The sequence below is a fragment of the Platichthys flesus genome, chromosome 5, assembly GCF_949316205.1.
Source record: "Platichthys flesus chromosome 5, fPlaFle2.1, whole genome shotgun sequence".
NCBI lineage: Eukaryota > Metazoa > Chordata > Actinopteri > Pleuronectiformes > Pleuronectidae > Platichthys > Platichthys flesus.
In genome coordinates, this window is record NC_084949.1 from 17083598 (window position 1) to 17102910 (window position 19313).

At 44.3% G+C, this 19313-nt stretch overlaps 1 protein-coding gene across 2 annotated transcripts; it reads left to right on the forward strand.

Moving 5' to 3' along the window:
* Window positions 1-271: 271 nt before the first annotated feature.
* On the forward strand, window positions 272-17535 carry si:dkey-117m1.4 (uncharacterized). 2 transcript variants are annotated; one of them, XM_062387947.1, is made up of 9 exons: window positions 272-409; window positions 7470-7564; window positions 7885-7966; window positions 8206-8560; window positions 9461-9535; window positions 10026-11152; window positions 11518-12347; window positions 12618-12866; window positions 15643-17535. In XM_062387947.1, the coding sequence occupies exons 1-9, from the start codon at window positions 315-317 to the stop codon at window positions 15894-15896; spliced, it is 3162 nt and encodes a 1053-aa protein (XP_062243931.1). In that variant the 5' UTR covers window positions 272-314; the 3' UTR covers window positions 15897-17535. The 2 variants fall into 2 exon arrangements, with proteins under 2 accessions (XP_062243931.1, XP_062243932.1); XM_062387948.1 differs by having other exon boundaries at window positions 12618-12851.
* The last annotated feature ends 1778 nt before the right edge of the window (window positions 17536-19313 follow it).

Sequence of the window (19313 nt, forward strand, 5' to 3'; positions counted from 1 at the left end):
GCGCGTCCATTTCTCTGCAGGGGAGGGCCCACCACATCACTTGAATTAACAGTGCCCCGCCGCGTGGATGTTAAAGTGGCTTCAGTTAAACGCGATGTTTTTAATAGCACATCCCTTCGTCTTCTTCTGACCGAGAAGACACGACAGCGAACAGGGCGGACTGTTCCACTGGCCGTTGCGCTCGGCGCACCCCTCTGCCGCGGCGCGGTGGAAGCGGCCGGAATAACCTTGGTGTGAGCCAGTCGAGCGGCTGGAGAGCGGAGCAAGAGGCTGAACGCTGCGGCGGCACAACATCCGCAAACGCTGGCGTGAACATGGCGGAGACCGTACGCTCGCTCTTCGACTACCGGGACCCGCACAGGCTGGACAGCGACGGGGAGGGAGTGAAACCGGCACCGCCGCTTCGGGGGTGAGACAGTCAATGAAGCACGACCGTTTATCTATACTATGAAAGTGTGTTTTCCTCCGCTGACAGTTAGACTCGGGTGGGTGTGTGCGCGCGTGAGGGTGTTTTTGATGGAGCTAAAGTTGTAACCGTGCGTTTTCTGACAAGTTCGTGACAGAGTGAAAAGTCCGCGTGAGACGAGCGGTGTGACAAAGTCTCTGGTGCGTCTCGTGCTGCCTGGCTTTTATTGTCTTTACGTTAATTCCACCTTATAAAGCGGCGCCGGAGAGGTGTATGAGCGCGTGCGCGAGTTCGCGATGTGTACTTGTGCGCGCGCGTATTCGTATGTCTGTATGTGTTAGTGCGTGTCTGTGACACTGTATTCGCCCATTGAACGTGTGTTTTGATTGACAGGTTAAAGGACATTTGAAGATATACACATAATGTTTACAGGAAGAAAACGTCTTGTAGCTTGAATCGATACTTTTTCACATGACGTGAGACAAGATGGAGTTCAGTATGAATCTGTTGTACCAGTAAATAACACAAAGTTATTTATAAGTACATAACTTATAATTCAACTGTTCAGTTCCACAAAGTTATAATAATGTTGAAACTAATATGCGTCAGTGTGTGTGGTGAATGTGCGCGCGAGTGTGCGTCTGTAATTGAGCGACTGTGTGGTTGTGTGTGAGAGAGAGAGAGAGAGAGAGACACACACACACACACACACACACACACAGGCAGGGGGAGAGAGCGTGAGAGAGAAAGGAGCAGCTCTGTGTGTGTGTGTGTGTGGGAGAGGGAGGGAGGAGGAGTGGTGTGTGTGTGAGTGAGAGGGAGGGAGGAGGGGTTGTGTGTGAGTGAGTGAATGTGTTCATGTGTGGGTGTGCGTGTGTCTGTGTGTGTTTGTGTGAGCGTGTGATTATACGTGTGTTTGTGTGTGTGCGCTTCAATGTGTGTTTCTATTTGTGTGTGTGTGTGTGTGTTCGCTTCAATGTGTGTTTCTATTCGTGTGTGTGTGTCTGTGTACTTCTATGTGTGTGTGTGCTAGAGCAGAGGAAGGAGGAGGGAGTGTGTGTGTGTGATTTAGGGATGGGAGGGGGAGAGTGTGTGCGTGACAGAGACAGACACTGTGTGTGTGTGTGTGTGTGTGTGTGTACGTGTGTGAGAGAGAGATGGGGAGAGGGAGGGGGAGCACAGTGTGTAAGGAGTGTGTGACAAAGAACAGTGTGTGTGTGCGTGTGTGTGTGTGTAGTATTGAGTGAGTGAGTGAGTGAGTGAGTTAGTGAGTGAGTTGGTGTGTGTGTGAGAATGAGAGAGTGTGTGTGTGGGGAAGACAGGGTGTGTTTGAGAGAAGAGAAAATGTGTTTTTCAGAGTGTTGCACGCACACATGCCTGTTACTGTCTGTGTGGGTGTTTGTGTGGGTGTGTGTGTGCAAATGTACAAGTGAGAGAGGGGGAAATAGAGAAACTAATTGTGTGTGTGGTAAGAGTGGGGTATAAAGGTGTGTTTACTGTGTGGCAGAATAGAGACAGACAGAGAGAAAGGATTGTGAGAGACTGTGAAGGACATGCATGTGTGTGTGTACGTGAGAAGGAGCATATAAAAAGTGTGTGTGTGTGTGTATACGTGTATGTGTATATGTGAGACATGGAGATAGAAGGGAAGTGTGTTCGAGGCACAGGGAAGGGGAGGGGAGAGTGTGTTTGCGCATATGTGTGTGTTAGGAGAGTGGGGGAGGGAATGAGTGTTTGTTTGTGTGTGTGTGTGTCTGAGAGAGAGATAGAGAGAGAGATGGGAGATGTGTGTGAGAGCATGAAGGATCGTGTTTATGTGTAACCAAGATGTGTTTGGGTTTCAGTGTGTGTGTTTTTCGTAAGGATAATGATAATAACTAGTATGATTGGTAAAGATAAAGTGTGTGTGTGTGATGATTTGCATTATATTAATTGTGTGTGTGCGTCGTTCTAGAAGTGAACACATGATTCTTGAGGTGTGAGAGATGGTTTTGTAGAAACAATGCAGAAAGTGTTGAAGGAAAGTGTGTGTGTCTCCGTCTTTTAGAAACTGAGGTGTGTGTGTGTGTGAGACCAAGAGGGATGGGGAGGTTTTGTGTGCTTCTGAGTGAGTAGCAGAGTGTGTGTGTGTGTGTGTGTCTCAAAGAGAAGAGAGAGCTAGAGAAGATGGAGGGTGTGTATTGCAGAGAGAGAGAGAGAGCACAGAGGGAGTGAGTGTGTGTGTGTATGTGTTTAAGAAAAGGAGAGAGAGGAAAAGCGAAGGGAGGGTGTGTGACAGAGGGTGAGGATGTGTGTGTGTGTGTGCGCGCGTGCATGCGTATACACTAGTGTGTGTGCAAGCTTTTGAAACAGAAGGGGAGGGTGAGTGTGTGTGTGCGTGTGACTTGGAAACTGAAAAAGAAGGCTTGGTAGCTAGTGCATATGCTGTGTGAGTGTGTGTGTGTCTGTTTGTTCAGGAAGGAGATGTGTGTGTGTGTGTGTGTGTGTGTGTGTGTGTGTGTGTGTGTTTGTTCTGCAGTCAGTAAGAAAGGGAGGGGTGTGTGTCAAGGGGGAGACAGACACAAGGTTTGTGTGTGTGTGTGTGTGTGTGCGTGTGTGTGTTTGTGTGACTCCTAGACAAGGGCAGTGTGTTTGTGTGTGTCATGCAGAGAGAAGGAGAGAGTGTTTATGCATCTACTTTGTTTATGAAAGAGGAAAGGACAGTTTGTATGTGTGTGTGTGTGTGTGTGTGTGTGTGTGTGTGTGTGTGTGTGTGATGTGTTGTGTTGTGTGTACGCATCCTCCAAAGAAATGTATGTTATTGTGTATGTGCAGTATGTGTGTGGGTGGTATGGTAAATGTGAGTGGGGGGGGGGGTGGATGGTGTGTGTTTCTTACTGTTTTATTATTGAGGATTCTGTGTGTGTGTGTGTGTTTGCAGAGAGAGAGAGAGAGAGAGAGAGAGAGAGAGAGAGAGAGAGAGAGAGAGAGAGAGAGAGAGAGAGAGAGAGAGAGAGAGAGAGAGAGAGAGAGAGAGAGAGAGAGAGAGAGAGAGAGAGAGAGAGAGAGAGAGAGAGAGAGAGAGAGAGAGAGAGAGAGAGAGAGAGAGAGAGAGAGAGAGAGAGAGAGATGCATGAAGGGTGTGTGTGAGTGGTGTTTGTGTGTGATACAAACGTATGTGTGAGCACTTGAAACAGTTACGTGACAGGAGGTTGTGTGTTTGTATCCGTAAGCACTATAATTGTTTGTCTGTGACTGAGAAAGAAGTGTGTGTGAGGGGAGAATATGTTGTATCAGATATGCATGACTCTGAGAATCTGTAATGTGCAGATTGTATGTGTGCTTGCTTTTCTTTTGTGTGTGTGTCAGAGAGAGGAAAAGTGTGTGTGTCAGACATGGAACATGAGACTGTTGGTTTGGTTATTTGAGAGAGAGAGGCAGAAAGAAACTGAGCACAGGGGAGAGAGAGAGAGAGAGAAACAGAGAGAGAGAGAGTGTGTGTGTGCTTGAGTGAGCTTTCCTATGTGTGTATGTGCGCATGTGAGCTTTAGAGAGAGGGGGAGGGGTGTGTGTGTGCGTGCATGTGAGCTTGGCTAGAGAGAGGATATTTGTGTGTACTCTGTGTGTGTGTTTGTGTGTGTATGTGTGTGTGAGTGGTTGAGTGTGCTTGCATGCCTGTAAGCCTGAGAGGGAGGGGTGTGTGTGTGTTTGTGTGCACGTGTACGTGTGAGTGTGTGTGTGGCTGTTTGTGTATGTGTGTGTTTGTGTGTGTTTGTGAATGCATGTGGGCCAGAGAGGGGGAGGGTTGTGTGTGTGTGTGTGTGTGTGTGTGTGTGTGTGTGTGTGTGTGTGTGTGTGTGTGTGTGTGTGTGTGTGTGTGTGTGTGTGTGTGAGTGTGTGTGTGTGTGTGTGTGTGTGTGTGTGTGTGTGTGTGTGTGTGTGTCTGTGTGTGTGTCTGTATTTCTGCTCACGCACATGTGAGTCTTGAGTATGGACTTGTTTGTGTATTTGTGCATACATGTGGGTTGGTGGGAGGGGGCTGTGTGTGTGTGTGTGTGTGTGTGTGCGTGTGTGTGAGTGCTGGCGTGAAGAAGGGAGAGAAGAATCAGAGAATCGATCCGGAGGGTGAGACAAAATGTGACAGAAATGGAGGGAGAGATTGAGGGTCAGCTCACTGAGGGAGCGAGGTGAGACAGATTTGGTTGGCAACAAAGTGCTCAGAAACTCACTGAACCAGAACTGAACACACACAGACAAACACACACACTAACTCACTCAGAAAACCCAAAATAATCCAGCAAAATATAAACTCTGAGGAAAACTATGTTTTTCTGGGAAAAGTCCTTGACCTGTGGAGAGGGCGTGCAGCTCAGGACTGTTAGTTCAGCCTGTCTGTGTAATGTATGTGAGCATGAACAACTGTGGCAGACAACTGAACCTCTAATGTTCTGAATTATGAATATCACTGGAACTGTATTGTGAAGATATGACCACATCCTGTTGTAGCTCAACAAAATAAAAGATTCAACCATACTGTGCGTGAAAGCTACAGCTTTTGTGTTGCACATGTGACAAATTGGGTCAATTTGTCACATGTGCAACACAGCTTGATTTGTCAGAATCATGTGACCTCTCTGTCACCTTGTTGGGTTATTACAGAGTTTTGCTTTTCATGTCTTAATCAGTACAGAGAGTTGGCCCAGGTGTCGAAATCAGACATAAACTGTAATGTCCAAATAATTTCGTCTGGTTATTATCCAGACTTTCATATATGAACCACGCAGGAGGAGATAGTCTAAATCAGACGTGTTCACAACTGCAGGAGAATCCGTTAAGGGAGGAGGCAGGAAGTATAACTTCCACTGTGGAAATCATGTTTGTGTTCACAGCACCAAGCATCGAACCTGACGTCAGTTCTTATCACCAAAAGCACTCGAATCCAGTTGTCTTTCTAAGTTGACGTTTTCGTTAACATCTAATATGAATATTGCGTCTCTTTTTCACCCTGAGCTATTTTGATTCTTTCTTTAATTTCCTCAGTTTTGCGTCTGTCGGGTGTTAGAAACTTCATCAACACACCCACTCGCTCACGGTGAATTCTTTGGGCAGTATACTGCTGTATTCTCACATGGGCTCACTCGGACATTGTCAGGAGTTTCACACAGCCTCTCTGATGTTTCGTTGAATGCGTGTCCGAGGGTAAGTTAAGTTTGACATTGAATTGTGGCTGCATGAGACTTACTGAAAGGCTCGTACGCAGACATTGACTGAAGATAGGTTGAGTATACAGCCCTCTGTTTGACAATACAGATCTGAAACTGCTGTGATCTTTACAGTACAGTCAAGCATACTCATCAGTATCAACAGTGCATTGGGACACACAAGTGTTGTTGAGTATTGTGGTTGCTGTTGATAATCAGTGTGTTATCATGGTGGTTGAGCTCTTTGTTGTGTAGTCTTGTGATTTTGACAGTACTGTGAATAACAGCTTGATGTACGTCTTAGTTATTTGTCAGCGTTGAGGAAATGTTCTTCTTTGAAATAGACATCTTCTCACACGTTACCACTTATTTGAACACTGGAGCTTTATCACAGTATCTTATTTATCGTCATTTTGGATTATATTGTCAATGACAAGGTTTGTTTGGTCAGTTGAGGAGAAAAGCGTCTCGTGAGCAAAGTACATTATTTTTACACACGTGAGCATAAATGCAGGTGCACACTCTTTGTGCACACTCGCTTAAACACACACAGACATGCGTGTTTGGTATCACGAGTCCAGATGGGAGTAGAGTGGATCAATACAAAGAGAGTGGGTCTGGTTGATATCTCTGCTGAATGAGTATCTCCCCCTTCTCTCTTTCTGTTTTCTCTCCGTCTGTCTTTCTTTTTTTCCCTCAATTTTTCTCGCTCTGTCTGTTTTCTGCTGCTTCACTTTATTTCTCCTTTTCCTTGTTTTTTTCTTCTTCCCTTTTCTTTCTTCTCCGTTGTTTGCTTTTTTCTCTCGTCTGCATGCAAGCGAACACACACAAGCACGCACACACACACACACAGACACGCACACAACCACACCACACAGACAGTAATGAACACTTCAAAATCCAAAGCACGATCTTCCTATGGCCTAGTTTTAAGAGCCTCCAATGTCATGTGAGTAAAAAATAGACTGACGAAAACAATATTGAGATCTGTGGTAGCAGAAGGAGCCCAGAATCGGCAGAGGCAGGATCCGCGTGGCTCGTTCGGAGCGTGGTGGTTTTGGCATGGATTTAGTCTGAAGAAGATAATCTTGCTTGCTAGCCATTCGGGGCTCACACAGGTAGCGGTGTTCGAGCTCTCTGGGGTAATGGCACACTCCCGTAGTGGTGATCCAGGGGTCAAAGCACCCAGCTAGTAACACTAGCTAGACAGCAGAATTGTGCAATGGTCAGTGTGGCTATTATATAGAGGTTACTTTTTACACAATCATATCAAGATAGACTCAGTGTTGATCTGTTTAAATAGTGTTTAAAGCAGGTTTAGTTGGTTGTGTGTCTCCTCCTTGAACCTTTAAGTGATGAAACTGTTGACGTTCACAGGGAAGTTTTCTATGTGAAACATTACACTATTCAAACTTCTGACCTCTCGGGTCTTGATTTATTTTTCATCTTCAAGTAATTGAATTCATAATATGCAGTGTCAACCATTCAAATGATATCCAGCTCTATTTGTATAGTAGGGGTTGTTTTATTTTCCTTCAGACAGTTTTTGTTAGTGTGTGTGTGTGTGTGTGTCAAGCTGTGTACACAGATAATTTGAGATTTAAAGAAGTGACATAATGATTAAATTTCTTCGGAGGGTTATACATTTACTCTACATAGTAAAGAGCGTTTTAGATATTCATTGTTTCACTACTGTGTCTTTGGCGCTGTTTTTTTAATTTGTTGATATTTTGTTTGCTTATATGTGAGGTTTAAACTCAGTTTGTATTGACACATTAGGTGGCCATCAGCTTATTGATTACTCTCTGACCTAATTGATGTGAAGTTTGGTCAGCAGGCCAATTGATTAATGATAATTGTGTGTCTGTGTGTATTTTCTGCAGGCGCGGCTGTGGAAGGAAACGTAAAGGGACACCTGTAAAAGTCTTTGTTACACACACGGAGGAGGAGAGCGTGCCTGAACACAGCTTCAGCCCAGGTGTGTGTTTGTGTGTGTTTCATTGGCAAGGCATATTCTTACTGTCATCAACTGTGAGTGTGTGTGTTTGTGTGTGTGAGATTGTCATGAGGGTGGAGCATGTACAAGTGAGTGTGACCTACTTCTGTGCATGCATGTGTGTGAGTGTGAGAGAGAGTGTATGTTTGTGCTTGCTTACATATGTGCTGCGATGTGCACCTGTGTATGTGCTTCAGGAGATTGGGTGATGACCTTTGTGTGTGTGTGTGCGTGTGTGTGTGTGTGTGTGTGTGTTACACTTATATGTAGGCCTTTTATACTGACTGTTCCTGTGCTCTCAGGTGATCGTAAGGAAGCAGCGGAGAATAAACGGTCGACACTGGATGGACACTTTTACAACACAGAGTCTGTGCCCCACAACTGGTGAGTAGACATGTAGTTATATATTGCTGTGTGTAGAATACAGTTTTTTTTGTGTATGTGTGTGTAAAGGTTAATAATAAGTTACATAGTTATCAGAGGTCCGTTTAAACGCTGTTTGTTGTGCTCAGTTTTTTCAGTACTTTTTTCAAAAACCAATCCTTAGTTTAATAAGTCTCATAACAGAAAATTGTTAAAATATCTTGGAATCTGATGAATCCTGAACCCTCTTCTCCTCCCAGTGGTCCATCAGAGCAGGCTCATGAAAGAGACTCCACTGGATCCAAGATCAGCTCCTGCTCGGCCTCCACACCAGCTTCTTCAACCCAAACCCCAACACCGTTCCCCGCTCCTGCCCCCGCCACGGCGACCTCGGCTCAGGCCCCGTCTCTGACTCCCGCGTCCACTGCTCCGGCAGCTCCAACAGCCTCGGCTCCAGCCCCAACGGCTAGCTCCTTCCCTCCCTCCCCAAACTGCCGCATCCGGGAGGTCCACTGTGGCAGCCAGGTCCGGCTGGTTGTTATCGCCATCCGGGACATCACCAAGGGGGAGGAGATCACTGTGGACTACAGTTTGACCGAATGGGGAGAGAACCTGGTCAGTATCTATAAATGATTTATTCACTGTCAAATTATTCTGTTGAGTTTCCTTCTATCATTTTTCTAAACTTGAATTCTACCTCATCTCTGATAGCTTCATTAAGTCAAGGCAAAGACATGATATTACTCCTCAACTTTCCTCAAGCCTCCATCCTGTTAAGGCTTCAGATAGGCAACCATATGTGTACTCACCGTGTTGATCAGCTACACACAACACACACACACACACACACACACACACACACACACACACACACACACACACACACACACACACACACACACACACACACGCACACAGACACACACACACACACACTACACAAACACAGCTAAGCAAGGCATGGGGTTACCATGGTGATGGCTCAGCTCCAGGTCTCTCTCTCTCTCTCTCTCTCTCTCTCTCTCTCTCTACCTATAGTGCTTCAGCAACAGTAACCATGGTTATTACATGACATCTGTTCTTTTAATGGATCTCATTAGATCAGATCAATTTAATCAAAAATATTAAGAAACCAGAATCTGTTCACAGGAATGAATTGACAAAATGGTTAAAATTGACATCAGAGGTTTATGTGGGACCAGGGTTATTTGTACTTCCTCTAAACCATATAATTGGCTGATTGATTTATTATGGTCATTGTATTCCAGCCTGATAGATGCCCCCCCCCCCCCCCCCTCATTTCTGACTGATGTGATGTTGACAATGTTACAAAGCAATATCTCTTTCTGCTTTTGTTTGGCGTGTAAGTGTGAGATTTTGACTCCTAATCAACCTGTGCTCACGACCAACCGCGGTGGGTTGTCCTCCCGCTCACTGAGTGATGGCTTGGCTGATTGTGATGGCAAACGTGAGGATGTGCCAGATGTTGTAATGCGGCTGCTCTGTGTCTTGCAGGGTTTCCGTGGTACCGTGTCTCCAGTGCAACACGAGTGTAACTCTGACACTGAGAATAACAACAATATCAAAAAGGTAAGAGAGAAGGATAACACTTGTCAACCGAATTTAATGTTAAACCCATTGTTGCAAAAAGCAATCTCACTATCCTAAATTGTTCCCCTTAAATGTTAGCTGGCAAACTTACTATGCTAGCAGTCCCAAGCTAAATATTCTTAATATATTTACAGTTAGAGAAATTTACAGCATAAAGACAAATATTACTTACAGGGGCTATAATCAGCAGCGTTTCTGTCATTTATATTTTGAGGCAGAGCACAACTTTAAACTAAATTATTGCAGCAACTGCTACAGTATGTCAATTACGTGACACTGCAGAGACTTATAGCAGGAAGTGAAGTTATTTGGCAACACCAGGCTGTTGTGGTAGAAATATAACTTTAAGAGAGAGAAAGTTTGATTAAGTCGATTTTTGCCACCTTTTCGTATCATCTCCAGCCATTGGTTAACCCAAAGTTTAGCTTTTTCTAATAGCAATTGATGAGCTTTTCTCCATCACTTCCAGGAGGATGAGCCCCTCTCTCTGTCGGCTCAGCAGCGTCAACAACAGCAGGACTACGTCACCCCCTCTTGGTCCCTATCCCCCTCCTCCTCCCCCATATCCCACTCTGATGCCAGTGACTCAGATGCCGGGGATGAGGACAACGCCAGTCCTCGTGGACGTGCACTACGTCGCCGCAAGAAACGGCGCGGCACACCTTCAAAGAAAAAGACCCCCAATCGGATGCCACCCGGGCGCCCTTCACTAGTCCCCCCTGCCAGCGTTCCGCATCACAACAGGCCAGCCCCTTTATCCCATCCTCCGGCGCAATCCTCCCCACCCTGCTCGTCTTTCTCATCTCCAGTCAAGCCTGTGTTCAAAGCTCCGGCTCCACTCGGCGCCAACAGCACAAGCATCATCAACACAAGTGTCCCTAGAGGAGGAGTGTCTATAGACTCCATGCGCCAAACCTGTGAGTACTGTGGCCGCCACTTTCGCTCCCTGGGACGGCACTTAGACAAACACCACTCACACCAACCAGAAGTGTGCTCGGCCCTTGTTGAGCGCTACACACAGATGCCGCGCCTGCATGCACACAACACAAACCTTACCACAACTCACTTACACACTCAGCAGCACTCAAGGTCGTCACAGGTCGCGATACAGAGCCGCAGCTCAGATCCTCCTCAGAGTGGCGTCCAGGACCTCTCCATGTCTCCACCCACTCTCACAGCAGCCAACCAATCCCCAACCTCCTCTGGAAGGACCTCCACCCCACCAGTGCTGACTCCTCCACGAGGACAGAATGCAGTGCCAGTGTCTGTTCTTAAGAGGAGCCCACCCCCTGTGGCTGTGATGCAGCCAAGGAAGGGAACAATGAGGAGGTTTAAGAATGAACCACAGGTGGAGGATGAAGAGGATGAGGATGAAGAAGATGTAGAGGTTGTGGAGGTAACGAGGCCCAAAGAGGAGGACGATGTAGAGGTGGTGTGTCCTCAGTCCTACAGCAGCAATTTGGCCAAAGAAAAGGAGCCACCAAAAGAGGAGGAAGAAGTGGAAGAGGAGGAAGAAGAGGAAGAGGAGGAGGAGAATGGAGTGATGGAGGTGGACGATGAGAGTGGTGCCGAGGATAAAGATAAGGACTTGCTGAGGTAAGCTGTTCTTTGACTGCTTTGTGAGCACATTTATGAGATTGTGAGTGTGAGTTAAACATATGGAGCCAGCTTGAGGGAGCCTTTTGATACAAATTATAATTTGTACCCCCTTTTGCATCTGGCTCACCCTATTTTTATAGCATCATATAATTATTTAAAATCAAACAGATCTAGAGATCACAATCATCAATTTGGAAGCTTCATAGGCTCACCAATGATATCCTCCTGGCCCTGTTGTAACATGCCAACTGCTATGATAATGAACAAAAAGCTCATGAGGGTTTTCAAATGTAATTGAAATGAATCTGAACTATTAAAACTAATCGTTATGCTTATCGTCAACTCTCTCTCTCTGTTTTCAGTGGCTCGGGGCGTCACCACTTGCTGCCCCTGCTCTCGTCCTTGTCCTCTCTGGTCCTGTACCTTCGTCGTCTCCAGCACTCTGCCTTCTTGTCCTTGTCTCGGCAGCTGCAGTCTGCCGAGGCCTGGCGTCTTCTCTGCCACTCCAGTCTGGCTCTCCTAATCTTATACAACCGACGACGTGAGTGCGAGGTCTCCAAACTGTCCATTGCAGAATATCGTGCTCGCATCACTCCCCAGTGCCCCGTTCCCGTCCCACCTGGTGCCCCTCCGGCTCTCACCCCACTGGAGGCCTCTCTGTCCCCCTTTGAACGCCTTGTGCTTCCTCATCTCCCTAGAGTTGGAGTTCAGGGTAAACGTGGGCGAGTCCAGCCCCTTATCCTCCCCCCTCACTGTGAGCCATGTCTGGAGCTCTTATTGCAGACACGACAGGATGTAGGAGTCGACCCGGCAAACCAGTATGTGTTTGCCAGGCCCTACCACTCCCCCGCCACACCACTGCGAGGAACTGATCTCCTCCGCAGCCTGGCCCGCTCTAGCGGAACGCGCAATCCCCGTGCCCTGACTCAGACCAGGGTTCGCCGCCAGGTGGCGATCCTGACCCAGCTATTGCTTCTTGGTGAAGGAGAGGAGCCTGGGCAGCCAGGAGGCAGCGCTGTGGAGAGGCTGGAGCACTTCCTTGAGAGGGAGTACCATGTGACACAGAGCTGTGCCGGAATTGGCCAAGACCCAGGCCTGATGGGCAGAGTGGGTCGAGTCGTGCTTTGTGGAGAGAGAGATGGAGTCCTGTTCAGAGGAATGAGTCTGAACCACATCTGCCTGGAACTTGATGGTGAGTTGGATGAAGAACGAATGAGTGGGACAGATGTTAAATGTTGTCGTCCAAGCCAAACTGTATCTTCCTTTTCTCTGTATCAAACAAACTCAGGCGGAAAATGGATAAAAACTTCTCTTCCATTGTGTGTGTTTGTGTGTAAATGGAGTTTTATTGAAAACATGTAAATTGGTAACAGATGAACTAAAGTTCTTCTCTTGCTTTCCACTCCTTTCTTACCTCCTCTTTCCCGGCAACCCCCCTCCCTCCCTCCCTCCCTCGGTCCAGTTATGTCAGGGAACTCTGCAGACTCATACTCAGAGGGAGAGTCTGATGGGGAGACGGTAAAGGAGAAGCCAGAGGTACCCTCCCCTGCTCCTGCTCCGACTCCTACACCTACCCTGCTCTATGTAAGGAAGGGCAAGAACAATGGGCGGGTTGGACGACCAAAGAAGCTCAAGAATGCCCAGCCAGCCCCTCCGCCTCCTCCGGCTCAACCTATAAACCGCAGGAGAGGCTCAGGTCAGCTCACATCAGGTTTGTTTAGGTTTTACAACTGAAGCGCAAAAGGACAACCGAAGAAAATTAGACAAAGGGTGTTTTAACACCTGAGGGTCTGAACCTAGGTTCATGTTTTTATCACAGTGTTTACATTTGATCCAATTAGATTTGCTTTCACATTGCACTTTAGGGAGCTGACTCAAGCCTATTGCAGGGGCTCCTTCCACCTATACCATTGATTTGTTTGTAGACGGGTATCCGATGGTGTCATGGTTCAGTTCGATCCGGGCTGAGACCACCTTTCTTGGCTGTAAAAACTTTGGTCCATTGGTCTGAGGCACTTTTCACAAATTTAGGTCCAAACTAGAAAGTCTGGAAAAAAAGGTAGGTGTGAAAGCCCCAAAAAGCAGTAATAAGTAGTAGTAATCGTGGTTGTCTTGAGTGTCTGAGTGTGTGTTTGTGCATACAAGCTGGCATTTGTATCAATGGAGATAGAGGAGAAGATTCATGATAACGAAGGTGGTTCAACTGCTCTGAGTGCGTATTTGAGGGTGAAACACAAGAGTAGATGTTTGTCTCAGCAGGAAATATTCACTGGTCGAACTGCAGGAAATAAACACTGCTGAACACATACAACAGACTCAAAAAGTAGGTTCATGTCTAAGATGTCACCGATTCAATCAAATTTCACTTTTAAAGCACATATTCACAAATCCCAATTGCTTAACAAGGTGTGACATCCTCTGTCCTTAACCCTTTAAAAAGAGTTAGGACTAACTAGCAAAAAAAAATAAAATGTGATGACTTCATTCAGTCATGATAGTTGATAGGAGACTGATATACTAATGACTGTCTCAGTCAGGATCCCCTGCTTCCAATGAAAAACAATAAAGCTATGTCCTTGGAAGGTGAATATTTTAGATACAATTATTTACATTTTCAGTTTGTAAATCAGATTTAAAAAAAGCACAGTATTTAAATGAAACGAGTAAAGCTAGAGACTTTATTGAAAATGACCTAGATCTGATTGTAAGTGGCCTTCATCTTCATCAGTCAGTGAAGTGTGCTGCAGCAGTGTAATTTAAACATCTAAGGGAACTCTTTAAACTCTACTGCTAGTTGTGCTTGCTTGTTTTCTGAGCAGGGGGCTGAGGGCACATTAAACTCAACGTGCACGGTTGTGATGGCTGCCGAATCCATGAAGTATATCTTGAAAATATTCTGCCTTCAAAACGAAGGGTGTGAATTAGTTTTTAAACCATTTGAAGTCACAATATGTCCCCTGCTGAAGTATTGTTGACTGTAGTTTAAACCCCTGAGAACCTAATTACAATATCATGCAAATTTGTGTGGGGGATTTAAGGATTGTGTAAAAAAATCAAGAAGGCTAAATCATAATCAGTTATCCAATGAGATTTAGTAACATGGATGGCCATGCTTCCTCCACAGAAAGATTCAAGGTTTAAGGACACAACAAAAAAACATATCTATCTTAAAATATAATTTAAAACAGTTTGTTAAACACTACAGAACGTTTATGAAATAATTGTAAAAATGTAATATCAAACATTCTAAAATGCTTCATTTATATCCCTTGGATGTAGCTTCCTATTTTGCTATCTAAGAAAGTATCCTGCACAGGAAGAAGTATATAAATAAGTGTAAAAAAACGACAATGTGACTATTAAAAAGCCTCCAGAAATAGAAATAAACTTTTGTCAGTATCTACAAATACAAATACAGTATATTACATGTCAGTTATAATTATAGACTGTTTTTGATGGATTTTACTGCTTCCTAAAAGTTAAGCCAAAGCGTCTCAATCTCTCAAAGAGGGTTTCTGTTATTTAGGGGGTTCTTATGACCTAGTGTTCACTTTTAATAATGGTTTTAATTTGCATCTATAAAAACTAGGTCAAATTTCACGATTGACAGCTGAGGCTGAGTAATTGATCGAAAGGACCTTGTTACTTTCTTTCTCATTTTTCACAAACATTCACCTGGATTTCATTTTGGGAGCCAAGGGTCAAAGGTCGAGGTCATGGTGGCCTCACAAAGTAGGTTTATGTTTTATGATATTTTAAGATAAGCTTCAGGGAATTACTTGAAATTCGGTACAACATTCACTTTGACTCAAAGATGAACAGATTCAATTTTAGTGCCTGGAGGTCAAAGGTGACCTCAAGTCCCTGTGAATGTGATATATTAGGACTGAGGCATAGAACCTCAGTGCATGATTCTACTTTTTACTCAAGATGAAAACCTTTCAACTTACTAGGTTGGAAGCTATTTCTATTTGCATATTTGTGTTGACTTTGTATGTAATCTCACCGTAGGAAACTTGAGATATATGTTGGGTTCTGAACAAACCCGTAATCTATTGCCTATCAGATGTTTTTCTTTTGATTGAATCCAGTGAGCGCCCCTCACCTTTGTGTTCTCTAATTAATCAAGTCCTGCAGGCTCAAAGTTTATTCTTAGCCTTGATAACAACTGAAGAGACAGTCATCTAGTTGCTGGAGCTTTTCATCATATCAGCTGATCTTTATCAGCAGACAGAGAATCAACTTGAATGAACCATAGTTTTTTTTTTTTGCTAAGTATTAGCCATGTTTCTACTGTTCCCTGCATACTTTCAGCATTTTCAGGGACCTGTGCACATTTGCAAGTTTGATCCTCAAGAGCTGTGAGTTTTGACGGCTCCGTGTTTGTGGTTTTATGTGTTTACAGGGTGTGTGGTGGCAGAGGTGTCTCAGAAGCTGTCAGAAGACGTGTAATCTCTAACTCCTTTTCGTCTCTTCTATTTTTGTAGGGAAGCGAGGTGTCCTAAAGCGCCCCTGGTCAGAGGCGGAGCGCGCGGCCGTCGAGGAGCACCTGACCCGAAACATCACGGAGCTCCGAGTCCCCGCCAAGGCCGACTGTGAGCGCTGCCTGCAGCAGTGCCCCCTGCTGGTCAGCAACCACCGCGACTGGCGTGCCATCAAGTTCTACTGCCACAACCGCATTCAGCTGCTGAAGAAGAACCAGCGGCGCGACAGCGACCCTCAGCCCCTCACCGTCTGCTGAGAGGGGGCCCCTCCGAGCGAGGGAGAGAGGGAGGGAGGGGGGGAGGGGGATAGACAAGCTGATCAGAACAGATTCTCAAATGGTACCCTGCTGCCCAGGAAATGCACTAATTTTGAGAGGACGGTCATGAATTTCACTCTACCTTCCTGATAGCGTGGTTTGTGTTTTTAAACATGGTTTCTAATTTGACTCCTGATGGCATTTTTATTCCTCAGCCAAACAAGAACAGAAATTCTGATTTCCGCTGCTCTACTTTAAGGTCTTAAAGTTGACACTGACAATGACAATGAGTTTTTAGGGTGCTCCTGTTTTCAGGGTTACAGTTCAAGTCTTGTCAAAAGCAGTGCATGTGGACGGGTGCCGTTTGAGACATGCCTTTGGGTACTTCAGTAACTACGGCACTGACCGCAGCCTGTGTTGTGTTGTGTTGTGTTGTGAATGTTTTTTTTTTCCTCCTTCCAAAATGGACACACTAAACTGAAATGTACACAAGGGAGGAGACCGAGCCCTACAGTGTTGTTATATGAACGTCGTGAAGTAGCATTAGTGTTTTATGCACTTGGAGACGTCAACAGGACACATGGCCTTAGTCTGGGCTACACTTTTCCTTAATAGTGGCTTTATATAATAAGAATAGGCCTAACTAATGCTAACCTAGAAGAATAGCCTGATCTTTCCTGAAACAAGCTAGTTTTCATACAGTTGACGCCGCTATTCTGACTGTGGTTTCATTATATCTGGACTTCAAGGTACTAGGTGATGAATGAGTTACTCTTTTGCAGTTACAATGAAGTCTGTTCGTTTTTATTTACCGGAACATAACCCGATAGTAGGTTTTTTGAGTTGTGGATTTCATCGCAAAGAAAATTAAATGGCATCAGAATGTTGTGAAGTTACTGTTGAATACCTAAGATGTTTAGTTCAACCACAAAGTCCAAGAAACTTTCTCTATGAACTGTCCCTGTCCTTTTCCCCCATTTCCCCCAGATGAACAGTGTGTTCACATTTCCTATTGTTTGTTGTTTTTTCTGCCTGTTGCACATTTGTTATTCAGAGAAGTAAAAAAAAGGCCAATAAGCTGGATACCACTTTGTATGCGGGGAAGATATTCCCAAGGTAATGTTTCGGAGTTTCTTAAAAAATAAGTGGGCTTTTATCATAGAAGTGATCGTTCTGTGTTGCCACATTTGTTTCGTCGTCTGTGTCGACTTTTCCAACGGCTAGAGCTCATCCTGTACTTTTCCCCAGCCACACTACACAGTTTGCAGCTCGATCAGATTTTTTGGTTTCTCTTCAGCGTTTCTGGAAATCTGCATCCATCGGACTTAATCCTCCACAAAACCTCAAGACGGATACTTGAAGTTATTTAAACCTTTTTGCAGAATCTTTATGTTCCTTCTTGCTCTAGCCTTGCCAGTTACATTGTACATAACAAATATAGTATCATTATCCTAACTGGTTGTTTGTGCTAGACTATATGTAGCTTTTTTTTTTTCTTCACTTCTGAGTTATTGTACTGTACATAAGCCTATTTGTAAATACTCCTCAGAGAAACAAAGAAAAAACACAATGTATGACATGCCTTGGTTATTGTGTTATGTTTTTTCTTTTTTATAAGTCTTATAAAAATTGAAAGCTCTATGTTTTGTGATGTGTTTTTTTATTATAGTTAAAAGCTTATTTTTTGATGAAAATAATAGTGTATTAATGTTAAGAACTTTATTTGTTGGGAACTATGTCATACAAATCAGTAGTTATGGCTTTGTATCCCACATGCAGTTCTGCTTTGGAACCACTAGATGGAAGTCTTGGTTCATACAGCATGTACAGTTTGGAGAGATCAGTGTGAAAAAGTACTGGAAATCATTAGATTTCCAGGTGGTTGAAGAAACAGTTTTATGAATATGTGTTGATAGAATGAATCATCTATAGATTAATATCAGCGAAGGCAGCACAGGGCAGCTTTGTCATTTTCTGTAAAACTTTTCAACAAAATAATCTCCCGTTCTCAGACCTGGGGTGAGGAAATGTTCACATATACCCACACATCATGAAAATATCCTAGTATGGGAATGGCAACTTATGTGAATAAATATTTTGTTCTACTCGACACTTTAATTCGGACTGATTTGATGAGACCTACAATGACACCAAGAACCCCTGAGATGCAAATATGTTCAAAACCTGTTATCAATCACGTAAGATGATCTGAAGATATAAAGACAGGATCTATTAAAATACAGACTTGATTTAACTATGAAATGGTGGCGGGAACAATACATATAGTCAGTCACTACAAGTGACAAAACAGAATGACCAAAGAGAAAACACAATGGCAAATATGAAAATAAAAATACAAAACACAAAATTTAAAACACAGTGGCAAATAAACACCACAACAAATATGAAAACACAACAAATCATGTCACGACAAGCCTTGTAGATAGCAGGTACCAACCGTTTCCATTAGAGGTTATTGCTGTTGTGTTTTCTTATTTGCAGGTTTAATTAGTGATATGTTGTCACTTTCTCTTATTTCTCTTAACGCTAAGTAACGAGGGGAAAGAAGACGTAAACTCAACATTATTGTTGAATGTGTTTGGGATCTAACTCTGAGAACTGTCAGGCTCCAGCTAGAGACGGTAGCATCGTTTCATCGTAAGAGTTTTGTAGATGGGAACACAATCAGAAGGCTATGAAGAGAGTCATTCTCCTCATTAGATGTTGGGGATCCACACTCTAGTGTTTATAGTTTTAGCTACTGAGAGATTTCATTGTCACAAACGAGTTGCTGTTTTTCACTGTGTCCAGTAGATGGTGGTAAAGGAACACTGTGGGCCGTCTTCTCATCATAATCTATCATAGTTCAAATTGTATATTAGCAATTCAGAGTGTATATCGATTGACATTTCACCCGATTGGCCGCACAAATAACAGATGCAGTTGTACCTTTCACAGAACTTGACATTTTGAAGAAGATTCTTTATGCATCACACTGAGAAATCGAGGTAGTTTTTACTTCAGAAATAAATAAATAAAGCAATCACAGAGGAGGACCGGCGAACAAAGAGCAGCAGACCAGTTATGTATTTAAGCCTTCAGATCTCAGAGATTCAGAGAATCTCTGAGATTCAGAGATTTAAAAATAGCTGCACTTCAACCAGGAAACACACTGGGAGCATATGTGGGTAATGGAGGCATTTTAAAGCTCTTTGTAATGCTCTTGAATCGTCTTCTATAGAAATCCAGGGCATTTCTCGTCATAAATCCACCAGAGCACACCCAGAGCACATCCAGGATACAGGGGACACAGGGAGGGACCCAATATAATAAAGAATGACTCTATCTCGGGCTAAAGGTCAAAACAGGAAGCACACTTCGACCAATGCATTCACAGAATCCGGACTTTCCTTTGGC